General features: G+C 42.6%; 1 protein-coding gene across 4 annotated transcripts in view; it reads right to left on the reverse strand.

Annotated features, from left to right (window-relative positions):
* The window catches only part of znf385a (zinc finger protein 385A), a 79,252-nt gene that overhangs the window by 26,922 nt on the left and 27,672 nt on the right, over positions 1–24,658 (reverse strand). For 2 of the 4 annotated variants that reach the window (XM_061675955.1, XM_061675946.1), the window contains exon 2: positions 15,070–15,233. In XM_061675955.1, the coding sequence (XP_061531939.1) occupies positions 15,070–15,233 (164 nt within the window). Of the gene's footprint in view, positions 1–82; positions 218–6,529; positions 6,874–15,069; positions 15,234–24,658 lie in introns of those variants that run through there. The other 2 variants (XM_061675972.1, XM_061675963.1) reach the window with 2 other exon arrangements.

The following is a 24,658-nucleotide window of genomic DNA, read 5'->3' on the forward strand; positions in this document are numbered from 1 at the left end:
AAACGCCCAGTACAGAACAATGTTTTTGTAAATATATATTAAAAAAAAGCTTGAAAATGTTTCACATTTTATCCAAACTTACCACGCTGGTGTGCTTGGTCATGGTGACATTGTTGACGTGCACTACTCGTCATTGGTGAGTCGCTTTCATGAGTTGCAAGGAATTAGTGTGCTTCCCAGTTCCAAATCCGTTGCCAAAGGCAAAGAAAATCTGTCACTGTACCAAAAATAGCATGTTTCAGACTCCAAAGACTTGTGTATTGTATTCCTCAGAGCAATGCCGGTCTTTCCGACAGAGCTCTACGCACAATAGACAATAGATAGAAGCATCATTACATGACCTCCTCGTCAATGCCCCACATTCAACATGGCCGCCACTTTGGCACAGGGGGCATGTCTTTTGGAATTGGATCAAGTAATATTGTATATCTTTGACCCAGAAATACGTCAGTCCCATTCCCTGCCTGCATTGCGCCACAGTGCCAGGAAACAAAAGCGGACAAATCTGGAACTGACAGACTTTGTCAACGGCATTTTACATTTTTGGACACATTGTTCAGTCTCAACGGTCCGTTTTATCTGCTATCCGTTATATCCTGGTCCGTTTTATTGAGGTTCCACTGTATGCCTGTTAGTATTGATAGATTGAGTTGCACCATCGTTTGTGTTTCGATATCTGTGCTTAAAGGGTTTTATTTTGCTCTTTTACTCTGCTGTATGCAGCCAGGTTGGGATTGGAAATGTATTATGGATGGACTTCAAGGGCGGCACTGTGGGCGACTGGTTAGCACATCTGCCTCACAGTTCTGAGGACCGGGGTTCAAATCCCGGCCCTGCCTGTGTGGAGTTTGTATGTTCTCCTCGGGCGTGCGTGGATTTCCTCCCACATCCCAAAAACATGGATGGTAGGTTGATTGAAGACTCTAAATTTCCCTTAGGTGATAGGCTCCAGCACACCCGCGACCCTTGTGAGGATAAAGCGGTACAGAAAATGGATGGATGGACTTAAAGGCAGCATTATGTGGTTGTTTTAAAAATACAACAGCATGTAATTCTTTTTGTTTTATGTTTAGTTCAACAGTAAAAAAAAACTGGCAGTAGCAATAAATAGCTTGAAGCCTCTTTTTTTGAAGAATTCTTCAGTATCTGCCTAACTGTTGCTTTCTGTGAAGTGAGTTGAGTTAACTGTTACCATACAGCGCTCATATCTCCAATTTTTGTTCGCAAGTCAAAGAAAAGAAATCGGTCGAATCACAGTTCATATCTCAAAAAACTTGTAAATTGGGTCACTTGTATCTCAAGGCACCACTGTATTACTGGATGAATGCCTTCCTGACAGCTTCACTCAAACTGAACATTATTGGTGGAAAGAGAATATTTCAGGTGGCAGCATGTTACTGCAATTGCTGCAACCAAGCCAACCTGGTGGGTGTGATCTCTTAGGTTGGAGTTTCACATTGTTGCTGTGTGACTTTCTTCCAGCTGCTGCATCAATCAGCAGCATGCTGTTAAGCACATAATATAGATTTAACTGACTCATGTTAAGCACTTTAACCCCACACTAGATGCTAAAGGACCCAAATTGTTGTGAATTCATTTAGCCATCATTCGAAATTGGTTTTAGCATAAGTCAGTAGTGTGTGTTTTTCCACCACAGAAAGGTCTGGCACTTTGTTTGCGTCAACAGCAGGATGTTCGGGGGGAAAAAAAGAAAGTAGAATGATGTGGCACTGTTTGGGTACACAGGAGGAGGAAAACCAAAGTCATGGCCTAAAAAAAATAAAAATAAAAAGCATTGAGTGTTGTGTTTTAAAAATCATAAGACATTGACAGAATGTTCCAGAGAACCTTCCAAATGTGACGCAAGCGTGCTGCTTTGGGAAGGTTCACAGACAAGAAATTACTCAATTTGGCCCATCTTTGTGTTTAATTTGGCCTATCGCCAAGCTTTCCCTTAAGTCATCTCACGCCCACTGTCACTCTCATCTATTATAAAGATATCCTCTAGAAGATAATTTCCTTTTAATACCCCAGGAATAAACAATGTGAATCTATGTATGACTGCTTACTGTAAAAACAGTTGAAGAAGCAGGGAGGTTAAGATGGGTGCCAGCAAAGTATAGAAATACACCATCTGGATAAGAGGGAAGGGTAGAAAAAAACTTGAAATTGGGCATATTGGCAAAAAAAAAAAAACAGTTAAATGGAATGACGATCAGATACCATAGAATCCGGTGAATGTGCAACCTACTTCCGCATTTGGCAAAACGAGTCTAAGCACTTCCCCTCGGTTCGGTTAAATGGCGAAGGGGGCCGTAACAAAGCAACCGTGAGTACTTTAAATGTGTACAATGTCTTTTTTTAACATAAGATGTCACCACAGAGAGCCGTCAAAGATTACAATATTCAATGTGTTCCAGCAACCCCACAAAAACGACCAAAAATATTTGTAATGTTTTTTTTAAATAAACGAAAATAGCACTCTAGAATATTGAACATTCTAAATATATCCGGCGGCACGGTGGACGACTGGTTAGAGTGTCAGCCTCACAGTTCTGAGGAGCGGGGTTCAATCCCCGGTCCCGCCTGTGTGGAGTTTCCATGTTCTCCCCGTGCCTGCGTGGGTTTTCTCCAGCCACTCCGGTTTCCTCCCACATCCCAAAAACATGCATGGTAGGTTAATTGACGACTCTAAATTGCCCAAAGGTGTGAATGTGTGTGCAAATGGTTGTTTGTTTGTATGTGCCCTGCGATTGGCTGGCAACCAGTTCAGGGTGTACCCTGCCTCCTGCCCGATGATAGCTGGGATAGGCTCCAGTGAGGAGAAGCGGTTCAGAAAATGGATGGATGGATGGATAAACATATCCATCCATCCATCCATTTTCTGCCGCATATCCGAGGTCGGGTCGCGGGGGCAGTAGCTTTAGCAGGGACGCCCAGACTTCCCTCTCCCTAGCTTCTTCATCCAGCTCTTCCGGGGGGATCCCGAGGCGTTCCCAGACCAGCCGAAAGACGTAGTCTCTCCAGCGTGTCCTGGGTCGTCCACGGGGTCTCCTCCCGGTGGGACGTGCCCGGAACACCTCACCAGGGAGGCGTCCAGGAGGCATTCGAATCAGATGCCCTAGCCACCTCATCTGGCTCCCCTCGATGTGGTGGAGCAGCGGCTCTACTCTGAGATCCTCCCGGATGACCGAGCTTCTCACCATTTCTCTAAGGGAGAGCCCGAACACCCTGCGGAGGAAACTCATTTCGGCCGCTTGTATCCAGGATCTTGTTCTTCCGATCACGACCCACAGCTCGTGACCATAGATGAGTGTTGGAACATAGAAGCTGTGTGTGAAGGCGAGTCCGACTATATCTTGTCGGAACTTCTCGACCTCACACACCAGCCATAAAATTCTAAGTTAATGATTATTTGCTAAAGACAATAAAGTTTATCAGTTTGAACATTAAATATATTGTCTCTGTAGTGTATTCAATTAAATATAGGTTGAACATGATTTGCAAATCATTGTATTCTGTTTTTATGTTTAACACAATGTCCCAACTTCATTGGAATTGGGGTTGTAATTCAATGTGCCTCCTTCTGGTGTGCGTGACTTGGCTACTGGGGGTAGTAACAATACAGCCATGCAGACACTAAAGAAGAAGAGCTTCACAACTACTGTACAGTAACTCAGTAAACTGTAATCTTATTACCGGTAGTTTTTTTTCGCAGCGGATAAAGAATATATGCCTGCGAGTATTTCTATATTATCTGTGTACATGTGTTGATGCACTGTTTGTCTTCAAATATCCATTGCTTAAAGCATAACACCGCCACATAGAAGCTATTCATTAGCCTGTCTGTGGTGATTTTCATTGTTTATTAGCATTAAGCTAAGTGGACTTTCCTAAAGCAAAGCTACTGTATGTGGTTGTTTTAAACACACAAGTTGTAATTATCTTTATTTTATGTTTCGTTTTGAGAGTAAACCTCTGTTGGGAGTGGCAATAAACCACTTGAAGCCTTTTTTTTGAAGACTGATGATCTGACAAACTACTGCTTGTTGTCAACTGAGTTGTTCACAACCAGCAGCAGTTCACTGCTACCATACAGCGTATGTATCAAATTTATTTACTCACAAGTCAAAGCAAATAATAATCTAAAAAACAGCTCGTATCTTGAAAAAGTCATGAGGCGGGGTCACTCGTATCTCAAGGCACCACTGTACAAGGTTTTTAGACAGCAAAAATATTACTAAACAGTACAGTACAGTACAGTATAATGTAGCGGTCCTGTATGTACACTGGAATAGTCCAGTGTTATAAGCTGCACTCCGCATTTTCCTGCAATCGTATTGCCGGCAGCATGGTGCAGGTGTGCGTTACATGCTGTACAAGGGTGTCTACGCATTGCCCCTCTGGAGAGCGTTTAACAAGAGCTGAGGTAACAGTGCACAAGAAATATGGGCTTCCGTCCAGTTCTCTGAGTGGAGGTCAGCCACGATCCACTAATTCGATTCAGCTGTTAAAAACACTGCACAGCTGCCAATTGGCCTTCGTGGAAAGGGGTCGGGGGATGGTACGGGGAGTGGGGGATGGGGTTGGGGGCTCACTCACACAGAAACCAACTCAAAATACCTCAGGCAAAAACAAGTAAACATTGTGATTATGTCAACTGGTCCATGAGAAACTGAAGTTCCAAAAACCTTGATGTTGACAAGGCCCACATGCATTCTCATTACAGTGGTGCCTTGAGACATGACTTTAAATCAAAAACATGCATGGTAGGTTAATTGAAGACACTAAATTGCCCGTAGGTGTGAATGTGAGTGCGAATGGTTGTTTGTTTATATGTGCCCTGCGATTGGCTGGCAACCAGTTCAGGGTGTACCCCGCCTCCTGCCCGATGATAGCTGGGATAGGCTCCTTGCCGTTGTTGCCAAAGTGTTTACTCCTACATTTAGGGTTTTATGTTGTTGGTTTTTTTTTATGAGCAGTGTGCTCCTAATGAGCTCCATATAGAATAGAGTAGTCATAGTTTGCAGCATTTTGAACAGCCTCTAGCTATATGTACACTTTATACCACAGCAACAAGGTGCATAATGTAAATGATAACATAGCCCTGACTGGAGCATATTGTATTGTACTGAAACTGTAAAAAGAAGTAATAATAATTAGGAAAGATATGACAATACCGTGTGCCTAACCATAAATATTGTACATATGACTTGACTATACACTGTACTATCAAAGTATAAAGGTTATAAACATCAATCCATCCATTTTCTATATCACTTATCCTGTTCAGGGCCACGGGGAGCTGGAGCCTATCCCAGCTGACCCTAGGCGAAAGGCAGACTACACCATGGACTGGTCGTCAGTCAATCACAGCACACATAAATAGAGCGTTGACCATTCACACTCACATTTACACCGTCAATGAGTGGGAACTGAACTCAAACTGCCAGCACCAAAGTCAGGCAAGTTTACCACTACACCATCGATGACCTGTGTTATAAATATTAAACAATTTGTACTTTTTTGTTTGGTAGAATATTGTGTCTTGTATAACAATGCCAATAAATTGTTTCCTTGATATTGTTATTTCCTTTTTAAATGATGCCCCATTTGTAAGGAACATGCATTTGTGGAATAAGCACCATCAGTGAGTCTATACAGTATGGCCAAAATGTGCTCTTGACTGGCACCACTTAACAGCTTCTCTGCTGTTGCTTCTCTGCTGACAAACTGGTGCCTGATTGTAGAGGGATGACGGTGGGGCAACATTCATCACTGGAAAAATTAGGCTTGTCATCATTGAAGGAAATCTCATACCGCCACAGTCTCCCATATGGCAATGCTTGCCCTTACAGTGGTGTTTATCAAAACTGGTTTGGGAGTAGAAAGACTGGAGTGGCCTGCCAGCAGTCCTGACCTTGTGCCAACGTGTGGGATCCGTTTGGGTGTTCTGTTCGTTCTCGAGCAAGCATCACAACCATGTTGACGGAGTGGAATGCCATCCCACAGCAGCGTGTGACCAGGCTGCTATGCCTGTACAGTACCTGTATATGTTTTTATCCACATGCTATCAAGTTTCCTAACTGTTTGTTAAAACAAATTGTACATGTCTTGTACTGTATATGCCATTGTAGCTTACCCCAAAAAGCATTATGTACACTGTATGGTATGTTTTCTTTGACTACTTCTGACGAGCCTTTGTCATGCTCCAAAAATGACTTTTGTCATAAAGTATCTTGCTGTCTTGTTTCCTTTCTTGTTTTGGTATCTTATAGTTGTTTTCAGTTCACTTGCCTGCTCCGTTTGATCACTTCTAGACAGCAGATTGTTTTCACCATGTCAAACTTGAGAAATGAGCAATGCTCCCAGTGGCACCGCTCTGGCACTCGCAGTGTAATGTGCACTTAAGTGGCAGCAACACAGTCTTTGAAGCACAGGTTTTGCTTGACTTGAGGGCAGATTAAGACACAGCGGGGCGAAAAAAAGAACAAGAAAAAAAAACATTCCCAAGGAGCTGCGTACTCACCTTGTTCTCCTCAGTGTCTGTGGAAGGTTGGAGCTGCATTTTACCTTGCGTGTGTGCGCTGCTGTCACAGGTATGTGTTTGGGTCTCAGAGTCTGTGACACTGAAAGTGCGTGATGCACTTTCCTCCCTCATTCAGCTTACTGGCCACTTGTCAAAGATGAAAACAAACTGAAAGGACTTTCGGCTCGTGGTGCATTGTCATCAACAGTTGTCCTTTTTGGCCTTTTTGAGATGTTGGGATGCTCTCTTTAAACTCCGCAAGTGTTTCCACAACTTCTGTACGGTGTTCTCCTCCTCTTGTTTTCAGCTTTCCTTCACCATATCGAAATGCTTACCATGGTTTGTCCCTCAAGTTGCACTGCACTGTCTCCTCCCCTTCTCCTTCTCGCTCCCCTCCTTCGCATGCATATTTGCTCTCTCTGGATGCGCTTGAAGGATTATCAGAGTGTTCCACTTACCCCCCTACTTGCCCCTGCTCAGCCAATCTTACAGAACCAAAACAAGATGAAACATTTGCTCTGCCGACCAACTCAGACTAATATGACTGATGATATCCTGTACTGGGTTTTCAGAAAGTCACTGCATAATATTATTACATTTTTAGGAGTTCAGGAGTTTCTGTATGTATGCTATATTGAAACATGTCTGTCAGAAAAACTGATCATTCTGAGAGCTACAAGGAAGTTAACAAGTTCTACAGCAGCGGTCTGCAACCCGTAGCTTCGGAGCTGCATGTGGCTCTCTCAGTCTTTTGCTGTGGCTTTGGAAAATAGATCATTAGTATTATATTTAAATTTTTTTAGTTCATTCATTTTTCAAATGTAATTCTAAATTTGAATATGTTGGTGCTCTTGTAACATTTAAAATAAAACTTAATGTGTCACAACCGCCAATGTGAGACACCTGGTGCCAACATTTGTTGAGCTATTCGACCCTTGGTAGGTAAAACATGGATAAACCTAAGAAAAGAAATAATTACGAAGAAAGCAGAATGTTTCATGCTATGTGCTACATAAACTATTTTAAAAACACTCACACCTAATAGATGACAGCTTACAATCTTGTGTGAAAATGAAGGTGACGTCTACAGCTGCCGACGCTGTACGCTGAGGTTAAGAAGCAAAAATCACATTAACCAGGTACAACATATATTGTAATTGGCTACTATTTTGCAAATGTTTTACATTGTTAAGTGAAATAGTCATTTTTAATTCATGTTCACAGCTGACTGAACACTCCACACGTGATAAAATGATGATAGAAAACAGAAGCAGACTGTATTTTTGGTTTGCATTTGCTGTAGATGGATAATTTAAGTTTGGCTTTAATAGAACTATCATTTAAAATATTTATTTATATATATATATATAAATATATATATATTATTTATATTTTATTTATATACATTTATATACATGCAGTGTTATCCTCACTTTAGATGTCAAGAGTTTTTGTGGCTCCCTGTTTGTTCTTGTTCTGGTTGTTCTTTGTGGTAGTGGTGTTGTTGCTGTTGTGTGAGACAGTCCAAATGGCTGTTTGACTATTTAAGATTGCCAACCCCTGTTCTAGAGCATTTGTCCAGTTCTCTGAAATACTTTACCTGCCGAAATTAGAGCAGCACCAGCTACCCCTGGTAAGTTAGTAATGTTTAAATCCCAGCTAGTATGCAACTAATCTTTTGCTCTGCCTCAACCGCTGAGTTTTGGATTTTGGTCTGTTTTACAAAAAAAATAAAATAATAATAAATAAAATAAATTTGAAATATTTCGAGAATAAAGAATGAGATATATTATGACAAGCAAGAACACTTACAGTTGGCACATCCAAACAGTAATTACCAGCTTTATTGCTGACAAAGGATTACAGATTGAAAATTTTTCTTTTTTGAGTTGGGTCAATTGTCAAACTGAAGTGTTTTCATTCATTCATTCATTTTCCGTACCGCTTATCCTCACAAGGGTCACGGGCTTGCTGGAGCCTATCCCAGCTATCTTCAGGCGAGAGGCGGGGTACACCCTGAACTGGTCGCCAGCCAATGGCAGGGCACATATAAAAAAAACAACCATTCGCACTCACATTCACACCTACTGGCACTTTAGACTCTTCAATCAACTTACCCTGCATGTTTTCGGGATGTGGGAGGAAACCGGAGTGCCCGGAGAAAACCCACGCAGGCACTGGGAGAACATGCAAACTCCACACAGGCGATGCCGGATTTGAAACCAGGTCCTCAGAACTGTGAGGCTTATATGCTAACCAGTAGTCCAACGTGCCGCCACAGAAGAGTTTTTTTTTTTTTTTTTTTCAAATAAAATGTTCAGTGATATTACTTGATTACTATTTGACAGTTCTCTTGAGATAAACAGCGCCTGCTGGTCTGAGTCTCAGATATTTGTGTTTATGTTCATGTGGGAATTTTGAAAATGATGACTTGAGTCAAGTAACATTATGACATTTTTCCTGAGCAATAGGAATTGAATCTTCATATTACTATTTTTTTTTCTGGTAATATAACTATTCCTTGTGGCAACTCCAATATTCTTTCATACCCAGCGTATCATTAAAGAATGGAACAGTAATAATAATGCAACATGCATACTGGTATCATTATAAATACTGTGTAATGATTAAGTAAACGAGTATTGTGAGGTACTTTTTAATTTTCAAGGGGATGGAAAAAAATGAATCAATGACAGAACCAACTGTCAATTATTCTGCAAAGTTGATCATGTTGAAATTTGACTGATAAAACGGTGTAATTGCAATTTCCTGACCTTTTAGCTCGCAAGCAAGATACGTGTGCATGTGGTCTATATTGGGACCAACAGATAGTGTCCTGTAATGCAGCCCCATCACTGTCCCAAACCCCACTGGCAGTGACAGGCAATTGGAGTACAAATCACATTACAAGACCATTAAAGCTGTATATATAGGCGACGTAGGGGAGGCCATTCCTCTGTTATAAAGGTAATAACACTCAATGTTACTGTAGGGCTAATTAAGATGTACCAACTCAGCGAGGCCAAATACAAATAGGGTCACTAGCTGCCGGCTAAATGTGCAAGGACATTTTTTTAATGTTATGGCTGCAATAACAGTGCATCTCTGGTGAAATAGTCAATATAAACAAAAAGCAGAAAGACACCAGGAGGCGTTCAAGACACTCAAACACTAATCAGCGTTTCCCTTTCATTCATACAGTCACAGGGAAAGTGAGAGTGTTGAATAATGTTTCCACATCAATGTAAACATCACCGAGCTGTAAGCACATATACTCGCTGACTTGAAGTAGAACATTTTCTGGGGCATCTGCAGGCAATAAATTCCTCTTTGTGAAAACATCAAACTATCCCAAAGTTGTTTTCTTATTGCATTTTCTAAACAGTTGCGTGCCTCACATTCTGAGACTGTGCATTGCACCTCAGGGAGCCTATTGTCTTCAAATTCCAGCAGCACTCACAGCTCCAGTGAGTGTCAGTCTCATATCAATCATATCCATCCACCCATTTTCTATCCCGCTTATTCTGTTCAAGGTCACAGTGAGTTGGAGCCCATCCCAGCTAATTTGGGGCGAAAGGCCGACAACACCCTGGACTGGTCGTTATAAATCCCAAGGCGCACGTTGAGACAAACCATTTGCACTGACATTTACACCGTTACTCACTGGGAACTGAACAGAGCCAACCTTCATGGAAGACAAGTAAGTGAACCACTACACTATCAGTGATTAGTCTTCTCTCCATTACAGTATTGTAAAATGAAACAGGAAAGATGAATCTAAATGTATTGTATATGTTACTTGCTGCAAGGGCAAATGTGCTAGCTTGCTGCTCATTTGGCCCCCTCTCCTGGCCATTGGGTCATATGACACAGAGTAGACGGATCTTGTGGATTCAACTGCTGGCTAACTAAAAAGAGCGGCAGCTAACGACAACTACGTGAAAATTGTTTTGGTAACACAAAAGGCTGGTAATATCTTGTTGTGTCAACCACTATTAAGCTAATAGGGATAAAGTAGTGAAGGAGTGCAGTTCAAAAGCTAAATTTAAAAGATCAACGAAACAGTTAATGCAGCTTATATATACACATTTATTTCCTGGCTTTTTGGGGCCAGATGAAGTGATATTGTGGGCCAGATCTTGCCTGCAGGCTTTGCGTTTGACACCTGTGTTCTAGATTCATACACCAATCATATCATTTTCAGAAGTCATAATGGTTAGTTTCAAGAGGCAACAATGGCTCCTCCACTCAATTAATGTGTGGACAAATGCCAGAACTGAGCATCAGTTTAAGCATATAGTGCTGTTAAGCTCCAAATTAGTCAAACCCAGGCCAGATTTTGACTTAGAGTGCATTTTTACTTGGCAAATGCACCTTTTAGCTACACTATAATATGTGTTAGGTAGCTACTGTAGATGTTTTTTTTTTTTTTTTAATTCCACTACCATCTTTCCTATAATAATTACCTGGGCAATTCTTAGCCATACTCTCCAATCATTTGCACCATCCGAATCAAATATCATAAAGTTTGGCACTTTCAGAGGATATGTCATCAGATTTTTTAAGAACTCAGGAGCCACTTATTTGATAAGTGAAATACTACAACTATAGTGCAAAGCGTTCTTAGTTATTTGCCATCTACAATCAAGGTGGTGACTGTGTGGTTGAATGCTTATCAAGTGGAGGCAAGCCTGATATCATTCCACACTGAGAACAAAGCTTAGTGGTTTAACATATTGATGAGAAATGTGTTGACATTCTCCAGTGTAGTTTGGTGGAGCAACATTATGCTGAATTGATGAAGTGCTGAATGCTTCCACTGTCTGGTTTGAATTATGAACATCTTTTCAAGGCCTGAGGGGAGAAGGAAAGTCCCAGTCTGTCACAATAAAAACAGAATCAAACAAACTGTGCTTTTTAAAGTACACAGCTCTGGAGCTACCTAATGGATTACCGGCCTTGACTCGTACAGTAACAAACTCCTAAATTCCATCATAGCAGCCTTAAAAATATCAATGGGAATAGTAATGATATTGATATTTTTTTGATTTATTTTGTTTTCTAACAATGAGATGCAAACAAAGTAATATAATAAAATGCTTTTTATATATATATACAGTGCTGTGAAATAGTATTGGACCTGTTATAAAAGTCAGACATTTTTGCATAGTTTTGCCCCTATAATGTTTAATCAGAATCAGAATCAGAATCATCTTTATTTGCCAAGTATGTCCAAAACACAAGGAATTCAAGACATTGACAAAAAACAATTGTGCAAAAAGATGCAGAGTCCTCTAGCACTTAGAGCAGTTTGAACGACTAATATTGCAATAGTCCGGTGCAATGACCATTGTGCAAAGGGCGGTGAGACTTCAAGGAGTGTATGCGGTTTAAAGTGACGAGTAGTGCGATCATCTGGGACAATGTTGGTTGTGCAAATGTTACAGATACTCCTCAATCAGTGTGCAAATGGAGCAGATGCTACTCTGGCATGAGTGGCCAGTATATGCAAATAGTGCAGCATGGCGAGACAACTACAGTGAGTGCACGAGTAATACATAATTGGCCCCACAGAAATGTGACAACGAACTCAAGTCAAAAAATTGCCGGCTTGTTGTAATGGAATTATAGGTTAGGTGTTTAAGAAGTTGATCGCAAGAGGGAAGAAGCTGTTGGAATGTCTACTAGTTCTAGTTTGCGTTGATCGGTAGCGCCTACCTGAGGGAAGGAGCTGGAAGAGCCGGTGACCGGGGTGCAGACGGTCCGAGAGGATTTTGCACGCCCTTGTCTTAGTTCTGGCAGCGTGCAAGTCCTCAATGGTGGGTAGGAGGGTACCGACAATCCTTTCAGCAGTTTTGATTGTCCGTTGCAGTCGGAGTTTGTCCTTTTTTGTAGCAGCACCAAACCAGACTGTGATGGAAGAACACAGGACTGATTCGATGACCGCTGTGTAGAACTGTCTCAGCAGCTCCGATGGCAGGCCGTGCTTTCTCAGAAGCCGCAGGAACTACATCCTCTGCTGGGCCTTTTTGAGGACGGAGTTGATGTTGTTCGCCCACTTCAGGTCCTGAGAGATTGTAATTCCCAGGAACTTGAAGGTCTCGACGGTTGACACAAGGCAGCTGGACAACGTGAGGGGCAGCTGTGGCGAAGGATGCCTCCTGAAGTCCACGATCATCTCTACCGTCTTGAGCGTGTTCAGCTCCAGGTTGTGTCGGCCGCACCACAGCTCCAGCCGCTCCGCTTCCTGTCAATATGCAGACTCGTCACCGTCCTTGATGAGGCCGATGACAGTGGTGTCATCTGCAAACTTCAGGAGCTTGACAGTCGGGTTCGCTGAGGTGCAGTCGTTCGTGTAGAGAGAGAAGAGCAGCGGAGAGAGGACACAACCTTGGGGCGCCCCAGTGCTGATGCTGCGTGTGGATGAGGTGGCCTCCCCCAGCCTGACCTGCTGTGTCCTGCCCGTCAGAAAGCTGTAAATCCACTGGCAGATGGCAGGTGAGACGCTGAGCTGGAGAAGCTTGGTTGAAAGGAGTTCAGGGATGATGGTGTTGAACGCTGAGCTGAAGTCCACGAACAGGATCCTCGCGTAGGTCCCTGCACTGTCGAGGTGTTCTAGGATAAAGTGCAGTCCCATGTTGACTGCATCATCCGCAGACCTGTTCGCTTGGTAGGCAAACTGCAGGGGGTCCAGCAGGGGACCTGTGACACTCTTGAGGTGGTCCAGCACGAGACGTTCAAAGGACTTCATGACCACAGATGTCAAAGCGACAGGCCTGTAGTCATTCAGACCAGAGATTGCAGGTTTCTTGGGGACTGGAATGATGGTGGAGCGTTTGAAACAGGATGGAACTTCGCACATTTCCAAAGATCTGTTAAAGATCTGAGTGAAGACTGGAGCGAGCTGGTCCACGCAGACTTTGAGGCAGGATGGGGACACATGGTCCGGTCCTGTCGCTTTGTTAATCTTCTGTTGTTTGAAGATGCGTCTCACATCCTGTTCATGGATGGTTAACGCAGAAGTCAGAGGTGTGGTTGTGGTCGCGGGTGCGGCCGGGTGGGTGTGTGGAGTGAAACTGTCCTTTTCAAATCTGCAATAGAAGGTATTCAAGTCGTTGGCTAGTGTGCTATTGTTCTCAGCTTGGGGGGATCGTCGCTTGTAATTAGTCAGCGATTGGAATGCATGCCAGACTGTTTTTGAGTCGTTCGCGCTAAACTGTTTTTCCAACTTTGCTGCATAGATCCTCTTTGCAATGTTAATTTCTTTAGTCAGCTGGTTTCTAGCTCGATTATACAGGGCCCTGTCCCCGCTCTGATATGCGTCTTCCTTAGCTTGGCGAAGCTGCTTAAGTTTAGCAGTGAACCACGGCTTGTTGTTGTTGAATGTCCGAAATGATTTTGTTGGTACACAAACCTCTTCACAGAAACTGATATAGGATGTGACAGTGTCCGTATATTCATCCAGGCTGCCAGCTGAGTTTTCAAAGACACTCCAGTCTGTGCAGTCTAAACAGCTTTGAAGTTCCATCTTGGCTTCATTGGTCCACTTTTTGACTGTTTTCACTGTAGGCTTCGCACATTTACGTTCTTGCTTGTACGTCGGTATTAAGTGAATTAAGCAGTGATCAGACGAGCCCAGGGCTGCACGAGGTATAGCACGGTATGCGTTTTTTACCGTAGTGTAGCAGTGGTCTAAAGTATTATTTTCCCTGGTAGGACAGTCGATGTGCTGCTTGTATTTAGGGAGTTCGTGGTTGAGTTTAGCTTTGTTAAAGTCCCCGAGAATAATGAGGGGTGAGTCAGGGTGTTTTTTTTCAATTTCGTTGACTTGTTCGGCAATGCGGCGTTCGTGTTAGCTTGCGGTGTAATATAGACTCCAGCCAGTATAAACGATGCAAACTCACGTGGCGAGTAAAATGGTTTACAGTTCAAAAACAGCGACTCCAAATGCGGGCTGCAGTGTGTGCTGAGCACCGTGACGTCCGTACACCATTTTTCGTTTATATGGAGGCATATCCCGCCGCCCTTCGTTTTCCCCGATGATTCCATGTCGCGGTCCGCTCGATGAATGTTGAAGCCGGGAAGCGTGACGGCGCCATCGGGTACAGCGTCGCAAAGCCAGGTCTCCATGAAGCACATGGCCGCGGAACGTCCGAAGTCTTTACTGGTCTTTAACAGAAGATGGCATCCATGCCTGTGTGCTTGACGTTCTGATTAAGGAGTGAGCACCCCTTCAGTTCACATCTTTGATTGGCCCGTGCTGCTATGTGCTAACATATAGACAAAGTTCCGACATGTTGATGTGAGGCAGCCATTTCGCAAATTAAAAGCCACACATGAGTGGTAATAACAACAGCACTGGCCATCAAAAGTGTTATGGAAGCAATTAGAGAAACACTAGTGTGTCAATTACAATGCAGTAACATTCCCACAGTGTATCTAATAGGGTGCATACATCTGTCTCCAACCAGTAATGACACCAAATTGAGGCAATGAGTTGGTGTCATTCAACGTTGTCCGGTTTCTCTTTTGGTTCTTACCGTGCTGAAGTTGTGGAATAGGCTAATGCTGTGTGGAGGAGGAGGAGGAGGCGGAGGAGTCTCCATGGGGAATTGCAGAAAGGGCTTCATGTCCAGGTGGGGCTGGATCACTGTTGGGGTCCGCAAAAATGCTGGCACCGCTGCTCCGGCACGATGTATACCTCCTGCGCACAGAAACGACATCCTTTTGCAAACTATATATATATTTTTTTAAACCCGTGGTGAGTACATGAGCTAAGACAATGCCTCAAACCGGCACAGAATAAACAATAATTTCACTGCAGAAGCAATTATTAGTCAGTGAATGCAGCACAAGCAGCACAGGGGACGTGTGGTTAGCACATCTGCCTCATAGTTTTGAGGCTAGGTGTTGGAACCCAGGCTCCTTCCTGTGTGGCATTTGCATGTTCTCTCGTGTGTAGCGATTATGTATGAATTAAGAATTGTAATTAATTTAGGATAAAGTAATGAGCCGGGAGCGACGTTGGCGTTACTTCCGGTTTATCGTAATTTTGATTTAATTGTTAAAAATCAGGCGGCACGGTGACCGACTGGTTAGAGCGTCTGCCTCGCAGTTCTGAGGACTGGGGTTCAATCTCCGGCCCCGCCTGTGTGGAATTTGCATATTCTCCCCGTGCCTGCGTGGGTTTCCTCCCATATCCCAAAAACATGCGTGGTAGGTTAATTGACAACTCTAAATTGCCCGTAGGTGTGAATGTGAGTGCGAATGGTTGTTTGTTTTTATGTGCCCTGCGATTGGCTGGCAACTAGTTCGGGGTGTACCCCGCCTCCTGCCCGATGATAGCTGGGATAGGCTGCAGCACTCCCGCTAGTGAGGATAAGCGGCTCAGAAAATGGATGGATGTTAAAAATCAAACGAATGTCTCGAAAAGGGCACCACGTCAAATTTTTCAAGTTTAACTTTAGGCGAAATGACGACAAACCTTTTGAATCAGTCTCAGAATCTGGAGGTTGCTACACTCTACAACATTTTGAGTCCTAGATGACAGAGGTTTACTTAAATTCAGAACACACACAAAATACAACCACGTGTGGAATTTTATGGTATATTTAATGAAACACACAACTACAACAAGAACATAACACTAAGGGTAAGGGAAAGAAAATAAGGCGTACGAAAATGGAAAAGAGGACATCGCGTGTGGTCTCTGGGCTAAACTAAATGAGCGTGTGAGCGTTTAAGTTGGGATTTCGTATGAAGCTAGTAATTTCCCCACAATTATTACGCACTGATGTTGTACATCATAGTAAGGATTGCAGTGTCGAATCACGAATGCCGATCAGCTGGTCTTTGGAGTGGTCTACAGCAGGCGGGAAAGAAACAGGTTCGGTTGAAGAAAACCAGATGCACAGAAATAAAAAGTAGGAAAGGAAAGTTGTTGTCCCATTTGGGATGCGCTCATAATTTCCCTGCCGGTTGACCTGGTGGCGAGCCGAGCTCTGGCCCTCAGAGGTGTGCGGGATCCATCCGGGAGCCGGCAGCTGCTCGTTGAGGCCCCGCCGACCGATCGTGGCTAAGGAAAGCGATCGGAGCCGCATGGTCGACTTCTTCGATCGAAAACGTCGCCAGCTTGGTTGCGGGGGCGTTTACGCACGTGGTGGCACCCGGAGGTGCCCGAGGACAAAAAGGGAACAAAAGAAGGGGGAGGGGTGGCTGGAGGTCACCCAGCTGGCGAGCTACCAGCACAGAAGGAAAAAGAAGCCTCAACTCAGCTCAATCTACTCAACTGAGAAAGGTGTGAGTTTAGAGTTAAATACCCTAGGGACGGGGCGTAGGAAGAGCGAGTGCCCACTTGGAGAAGACCACGCCCACCAGCCTGAATCTTATGTGCAAATTTGAGTAAATGGGTTTTTAAAATAATATGAATCTCAAACACTCCTAACTTTGTCCTCTCAAGCATAGAATCATTGGTTTAAACTTTGGTCGTGGCAGATGGGTTGCTCATTGTTCAATACAACATTTCATACTGTTTGATTTCAAATCATGAACGGCTTTCCAAATCTTGCGGAGGACCTGTCAAAGTGAGAATGGGGACACAGGCACCAAGGCATACATTTGGAATATTTCTACAGAGTGTGCAAGATATAAAAACGGACGTTATATCTTCCGTTAAGGCACGTCCACAAGTTCTGCTTGGAGTTCCTCTCAACGCCAGTGGGTGGCGCCTCATGCGCATGGGTATAATATTAACCCCATCATAGTCTGCTTGAAGGGAGTGTCCCTCCAATCTTTTGGTCGGGGAAGGAGTCTTTTGAAGACAGGAATCGAGATTTGACGGAAAGCTGCTGATTAGGTTAAGGTCCACTTGCAGCAGGGCAGGAGTGGGGGTCGCGAGTCTCTGTGGTGCCTCAAAGTTGCGGCGCGCATGTCCGCTACACGTGCTCATGTCGTTTTTATTTAAGTATGCCAGCTTCCTCCCCCCCCCAAAAAAAACATGCATGTTAGTCGTGTTTGCGTGGGTTGTCTTTGAGTAATTTAGCCAAACATAATACCTAATGGCAGTTCTAGAGCACGCTGGCCATTTCACGAGAAAAAGAGCTTGTCTTTACCATTAGTCCGAACAACAGAAAAGTCAATTAATTAGCCATTCCCTCAATGATCATGTTAACTATGTCTTTTTCATTTCTATGTCTATTTTTCAGTTTACCTCTTGAAATGTAAATTACGGTCGGCATAAGAAATTTTGCTCACGTCACATCTTCTGTTTGGCTGACCCTTTACAAATTCAAATTTCAGCTGTAGAAAACAAGGCTAAAATCCTCATTCAAGCCATTTCCTCTGTTTCCCCAGTTGCTCTGCCTTGGCCAAGGTCACGGCATAAAACGGTTTTTGTTTACTAATGCTGCCATGTAGGTTCCTGCCACCCAGAAGTACGCATGATATCATTGTGTAAAGGTATACAGCGTTTGTATACTAAGTGTTAAGTGTGTTGCAGCAAAATGTGGACCTCCCACACCTGTGAACCCTGACAGTGTTTAATTGCCCTAAGAATGCATGCAAGGCTGACATAATGATACATGCCTGCTCCCTGTGCTTGTCATCTCTCTTTATCCCTCCTTGTCTCCTCTTTAACCTCTGTCAAGAATGATAGTTTTGGGGCGCACACAGAAAAACTCAGCCTCAGCAAGCTCTCAGATTAAGCCTTTTAATATCCGCCGCGGGATTGCGGTGGTGTTTAAATTGCCCTCTGCAACTTAAAGCTTTTGCTGCTCTCCTTTTGGGGATTGCTCTGAGCTTCAGTATATTTTCTCACTCTCACTTGTCTTTTCTCCCACTTGCCTTCGTAGATTTTTCTTGCACCTGGCTCGGTGCTCACAAGCTCTTATTTGAGGCTTTTTCAACACCTCTGCATTTTCATCAGGATTTATGTCAGCTGAATGTGATCAGAGGAAATAATACGGCTTGTCCGTGGATGATGTTAACTGATGAACTCAACAAAGTTTGGATTAGAGAGAGTGACTTTGTCAGGCTGAGTTAAAGCGCTGTCAAGTGCAGATTGCCTTCTTCTGTTGGCCTTGAGGTGGAGAGGACTGCATCATTACCTCTACTTAAGCACTTTAAGCACTAAAAAAAACATGGCCACATTAACAACATTGCTGCAGACATTAAGACAATCACATGGTCTGATTAAGAAATTGGACATAAATTTGCTAAGGTTGAATCAAGGCAACTGGATCGTTCTTGTTTGTTGAAGATGTTTCACCTTTAATCCAAAAGCCTTCTTTAGTTCTACATTTCTGGCGTGGAGTCCATCTAATTATGCCTCGGTGGGTGTGTTCCACCCATCGAGGCATAAATAGAGAGATTTCAAGCTTTTTATTGCCACTGGAGTTTAATGTCAAACTAAATGTAAAACAAATGTGTATGACACAACTTTAGAGTTGTCCGCTTAAATTATTGCTAACAAAAAATGCAAAACACCGTAGACACGCTAACGAACAGCATCAGCGTTGCGGTGCTATAACCCTTTAAGCGACAGATATTTTAACACAAAGGGTGGCGCAACAATGTAGACATAGAATATAGCAAAACTCACAGGCATATATTCTTTATCCTCTGCAAAGAAAGACCAATTTTACTGCAGTTTACTGAACTGTGACCATCTCCATGTACTGTGTATCCATATATCTGTATTATATTGCCCCCAGGTGGCTAAGGTGAATACACAGGTGAATACACAGAATTGAATTGAAGCAAAAAAAAATTTGTCAAAAACTGTTTCATTATTTACATTTTACATAATTATGTAATTAAAAAACAGTGTTTTTTTTGGAAGCTGGAATAGATTAATGCCGTTTCCATTCATTTCAGTAGTGAAAGATGAGTTGAGATCTGACTGTTTTGAGCTATGAGTGTGGTCACTGGTCACAGAATGAAATAAATTTGTATCTCAAACCACATCATTATCTTTTACATTGCAGTACAGTACCAATACGCCCAAATCAGGTATCAATACGTTGGTTCGTCGAAAGCCGACAAGCCATAGATTTTAACGAGATGTGAATTTCAGTTGTTGCCTTATCCACCATCCATCCATCCGTCCGTTTTCTGAGCCGCTTCTCCTCACGAGGGTCGCGGGCGTGCTGGAGCCTATCCCAGCTGTCATCGGGCAGGAGGCGGGGTACACCCTGAACTGGTTGCCAGCCAATCGCAGGGCACATACAAACAAACAACCATCCGCACTCATATTCACACCTCCACACAGGCGGGGCCGGGGATTGAATATTTATTTTATTACTTTTTAGTTTTTTGGGAGGGGGGATAAAGAGTGACGACTGACAACAGCATTAAGAATGAAGCAGACCATTTTTACTTTGTGTTATTAAACCAAGAGTGGACAACTATGGAAAAAGAACATGTTTTGAATTGATGACTGACAAATTAAAGGTATTCTTTCCGCTACAACATCATCAAGTGAGTGAATCCACCATTAAACTATGAATTCTGCAGCATTTGATATAATGTGTGTGTGTATGTGTGGGCGTGTGTGTACATAAAACAAACCATGGGACTGTTGCTCACCAGATGCATTATTCACCTCATTCATTCATTCAAATCTCTCTTTGGAGACGTCTTCAAAGTATTCATCACACAAATCGCTGCATGGTGTATGAAGGTGCTTGTGGGCTCGACTGTGTTTTCTAAAAGCGTGCAATCCATTTGCTTAAGTTTTCTTGCAATTAACGTAAAGGCAAACACAGTCACTGCTGATTTAACAATGCCTAAAATAATCCGCCTTCCTCTTTCGGCATTTCAAACAAGAACACCAGGTTATTATAGTACATATATAAGCATTATTGCATAACATGATTAAGCGTATGTCAAAGGTGGCCGATAAAAAGAGAAGCATATTGCAGAATATTTTTTTTCTGTGCTTTTCTTTATTACAGGACTGCGAATATAGAGTATAGTCTTTTCCAATCTCAAGATAACCTAAAAGGCAGTGCAGGTGGTGTCGCACCGCCAGCTCCCCCACCTGGTGCTGGGTGCATTCATGGGAGAACAATGGGCACAAGGCAAAGTGGGCATGCAGACACAGATTTGCTGGAGCTGCTGGCAGCAACAATAGCACAAAGGAGGTGCCAGCTTGCCTTTGTGCAGGGCCGTGAAACAGGCACCTGTCCTACACATGCACAGAGGAGGTGCGTTCGGGTCGACACGTAATGCACAACTTCGTTGCCGATGTTTGAAGCTGGCATACTAACAACAGAAAGGCTGGTAGGATTTGAAAGAACATCGCTCACCTCGCATTTGCATAACAAAAGGGGAGCGAATAGATATCATCTTGGTCTTTCTTAAAGTTCTTTGCCAAGTAGCAGCTTTAGTGATTTACATTGAAGCGTTCATAATTGATGTTATCAACTAGAGATTTCTGCTGGTTTTGGATCCAAGGAAAACTTGCTCTACACAATGCATACATTAGTGAGGGAGTAATTTAAATGATACAGTATAAAGCAGTTGCTTTATATTGGGAACATCTTCACCATAACCCGAGCGTACTCATCACACCACGTTTGCCACGTTCCACCTCAGACCCGCAGTTCATTCACTGACAGGGGTACAAACTTGATCACGTTTCCATTTTTAAACATATTAGCCATATATAGCCACCCACGGATCACCCTTTCCAAGTGTCGCAGACCGTCATTACGCCTCACTTAAAGGGAGTGAATGAAATTAGCCACCTTGATTGGCGCCGAATGAAGTAGGCTGTGTTTATGCCCACCGGCCCAGACAACCCCTTTTGTTAAATACCCCTATTGCGTGAGTTACTGTTATATTGTGTGAGTATTGTTATATTGTCTGCCTACATGTGCCACTGCACCGTTTGTGTAGGTGCTATTTATTTAGCCCATCTATGGTGTTTTGCATCGCTTGCTAGCATTAAGCTAAGTGGACTTTTGTAAAACAAAGTTAATCTGGTTTTTTTAAATACACAATTCTCTTTGTTTTATGTTTAGTTTGATATTAAACTTCATCTGGGAATGGAGTGAGTGACTTGAGTTCGTTACCACCATACAGCGCTTGTATCTCAAATTTTTGCTCACAAGTCATAGCAAAAAAACGTCTCAACAAAAGCTTGTATCTCTCTCATTCGTAACGTGCATCTCAAGCCACCACTGTATTAAACAATAAATAAATAAAAATCCTCTATGTGCTCCTTTGAAAACCCATGCAGCAACCATGATGGAAACATGCTGGAGAGATGCTTTAATGGATGTTATATTTTCCTCGGGAAATGCAATATAACGCTACTCTGTATTACGTTTGCACGTCAGGGTTTGTCTTAGGTTATATGTGATTTGTTCTTTCAACAAATCCTTTTCAGTCCTCGCCTCCCTCATGATACACTCAGTGTGCACACACCTGTGCCCGGGTTGACAAAAAACAGCCAATTTATTTCAGCACTGGTAGATTTCAGACGTATTGCATGAGAAAAAAAAACAACTATTCAGAATGGCTATCAAATCCTGCTGTCCACGTGGCTTCCCTGTCACATGAGCATGGATGCAATGAGCTTTAAATGTGCTGAAGGCAGCAGACAAATGCATCTGACTCACGTACAGTGTTGCAGAAGCAGAAATCCCACGAGAGCTCGGTGAACTTGCTCTTACAGACACATATAGAGGATGAGTTCGTCAAGCAAGAGGCAACAGTCCTCTGACTCACACATCTCTTTGGACTTAGACCCATGTCCAAGATGAAACAAATTATTCCGTTTTGCACGGCATCATTTTCAAACGCGCTCAAATTCATATGAAAATTGCAAAACAGTATGATGTCGACCATTCTGACCTTAGATACCCTGGCCATCTTTTTTTTTGTCAGATATGCTCCAAAATCTTGAAGATTGCTACCTAGACAATATGAAAGCCCTTGGCTTAGACTCACTACTTTTAAAAAGATCCTGTCGAGTGGAGTAATGATCAACCTCTGCAGTACTGCATTTGTCCCTCTGATCCATTCTAAGATGTCAGCTCAAATCAAGTCAAATTTAAATATATATTTATGCACTTTGTTGGCGTCAGCACAAGAGCTCCAGGTAAAGCTTTCCATCTTCAAGCCAGCAATCCTGCAACACTAAACTTTCAGCTAATCTGAGTTGTAAATGGCCACAAGAGGGTACTGCTGAAGTCCATGTGAGTTCTTAAATGCTCAGCTGAAAATCTTCAAGATTAAAAAAAAAAAAAAAGTGCAAGCTCTCATCAACATGTATCTTTACCATCTTTTCTTAATCCTGTAATGCTAATTATAATTATTCCCTGTGAAACTTAATGCAATGTAGGTGGATATGGTGATAAAGATCTGTTTATTTAGCTGCATGGGATTGCTGTTGATATGCTTAAATGTGAGGATTATGCAGGGAATGCTGGGAAGGCTCAAACATGTTTCATTTCCACAAATACTATCGGAAGTTTGCATGTAAGATATGTGTGCATGCACTGCATGTGTGCCAGTGAGGGCGTGTTAAAAAGGTCACGGGGGCTTAGTTACTGTGAAACGATCCAGCAATCTGTGCTCAAATATGAGTCGCAGCATGTCCTCATTTAAATGAACCGTCCGCAGTGCATGGGAGCACAGAGATATGAAATCTTGCTCAGAACTGCATTGTGTGTGTGTGTCAAAAAGGGTCTTAAATATCCCTCTGTGATCATAGCCTGGTCCTTTTAGATTTCACCCAAACTACCAATTTGCAGAACAGTAATAAGCAAAAGTGCAGACATGGTAGTTTTGTGTGGTGAGAATCACAAAGGTCATTTTGGTTCATGAACAGAAACACCTGAATACTCCATCCTCAGCTGGTAGTTTTTCTCCAAAACGGGAACTTGAAAAAAAGCACTATACGGTACATAGGAAATTATGGAATTTTGAGGGAGGTTAAACCTTGAATTTACATGGTGTGTGTAATGAAAGGGCTGACGCAATAGTAATGACACCCTGGTGGGATTAATATGACAGTTGCAAGCACCCCAAAAGCCCCCAGAAAGATCCCACTTTGAGCTCCCATAAGTCGCTGATTCAAGGTATGGAGGATGTAATTGACAGTCTGTTACTTTGGAAGACACACACAAGTCTTCTGATGTGAGATGAAGAGAAGAAAGTGTGTAGCTGAGGAATAATGTTTAAAAAAAAAAAAAAAAAAAAGGAATGACTGCCTGTGACACGCCTATCTCATCTCACCATACCACTATGTCTGGAACACACACACACACGCTAGGGCCAATGCACGTGAACCACAGATGCACACCCCTTAATCCTTGAGATAAATCTCTTGCTGGCTCCTGGGCTGGCAGCAAGTGAACCTTTGGAAGTGGTTGGCTTTTGTTACCTGTGACTTGAGGGATTGTGTGTGTGGGTGGGGTGGGGGGGTGGGTCACCTCTCACAGCCACAGGCTGATGGTGACATGCACATGCATGCACACAGGATGGCAAATGCAACAGAGCTTCATTTGTATCTCAGGTGCAGTCTTCCTCCGCTTTGCACAAACACGTCCTTTGACTTGGTAACTGTACTAACTAACCAGTGCTTTACAGCTTTACAGTAAATATAGTAGTGTAGTAGGCCCAATTGTTCATCAAATGAGGTAGAATCTATATTTAATGTTATTGTAAGCCACTGTAACAAAATGCAAAGTTTAAACATTAACTTTGTGGTTTAATGTGTGTGTGTGTGGGGGGGGGGGGGGGGGGGTACTTAACTAATGATTCAAATTGTATTGCACATAAGTCAAATACTAATTGTACTTAAATAAATGTGTGAAAACAAAAGAGTCTAAAATATTAAATGCAAATATATTGTACTTAATAGCTAAATAGAACTGAATTGTACAAAAACAAATGTGCGGTACTGGGTTTTAAAAATATAAATATTTAAGCTACTGTAAAATTCTGGATAATTTGAACATCAACATTGCACTCAAATGTAAGAAAATAAAAAGCTGTACTTCAATAATTATTCAATTTAAATGTCAAGACATTTAGGTAAATACAAATTATTACTAAATGTCAAAGAACCAACAGTTTTAAAAGCTTAAATGCAAATGTAGTTTACTTAAATTTGGAATA

This window comes from Phycodurus eques, chromosome 1, assembly GCF_024500275.1.
Source record: "Phycodurus eques isolate BA_2022a chromosome 1, UOR_Pequ_1.1, whole genome shotgun sequence".
Lineage (NCBI taxonomy): Eukaryota > Metazoa > Chordata > Actinopteri > Syngnathiformes > Syngnathidae > Phycodurus > Phycodurus eques.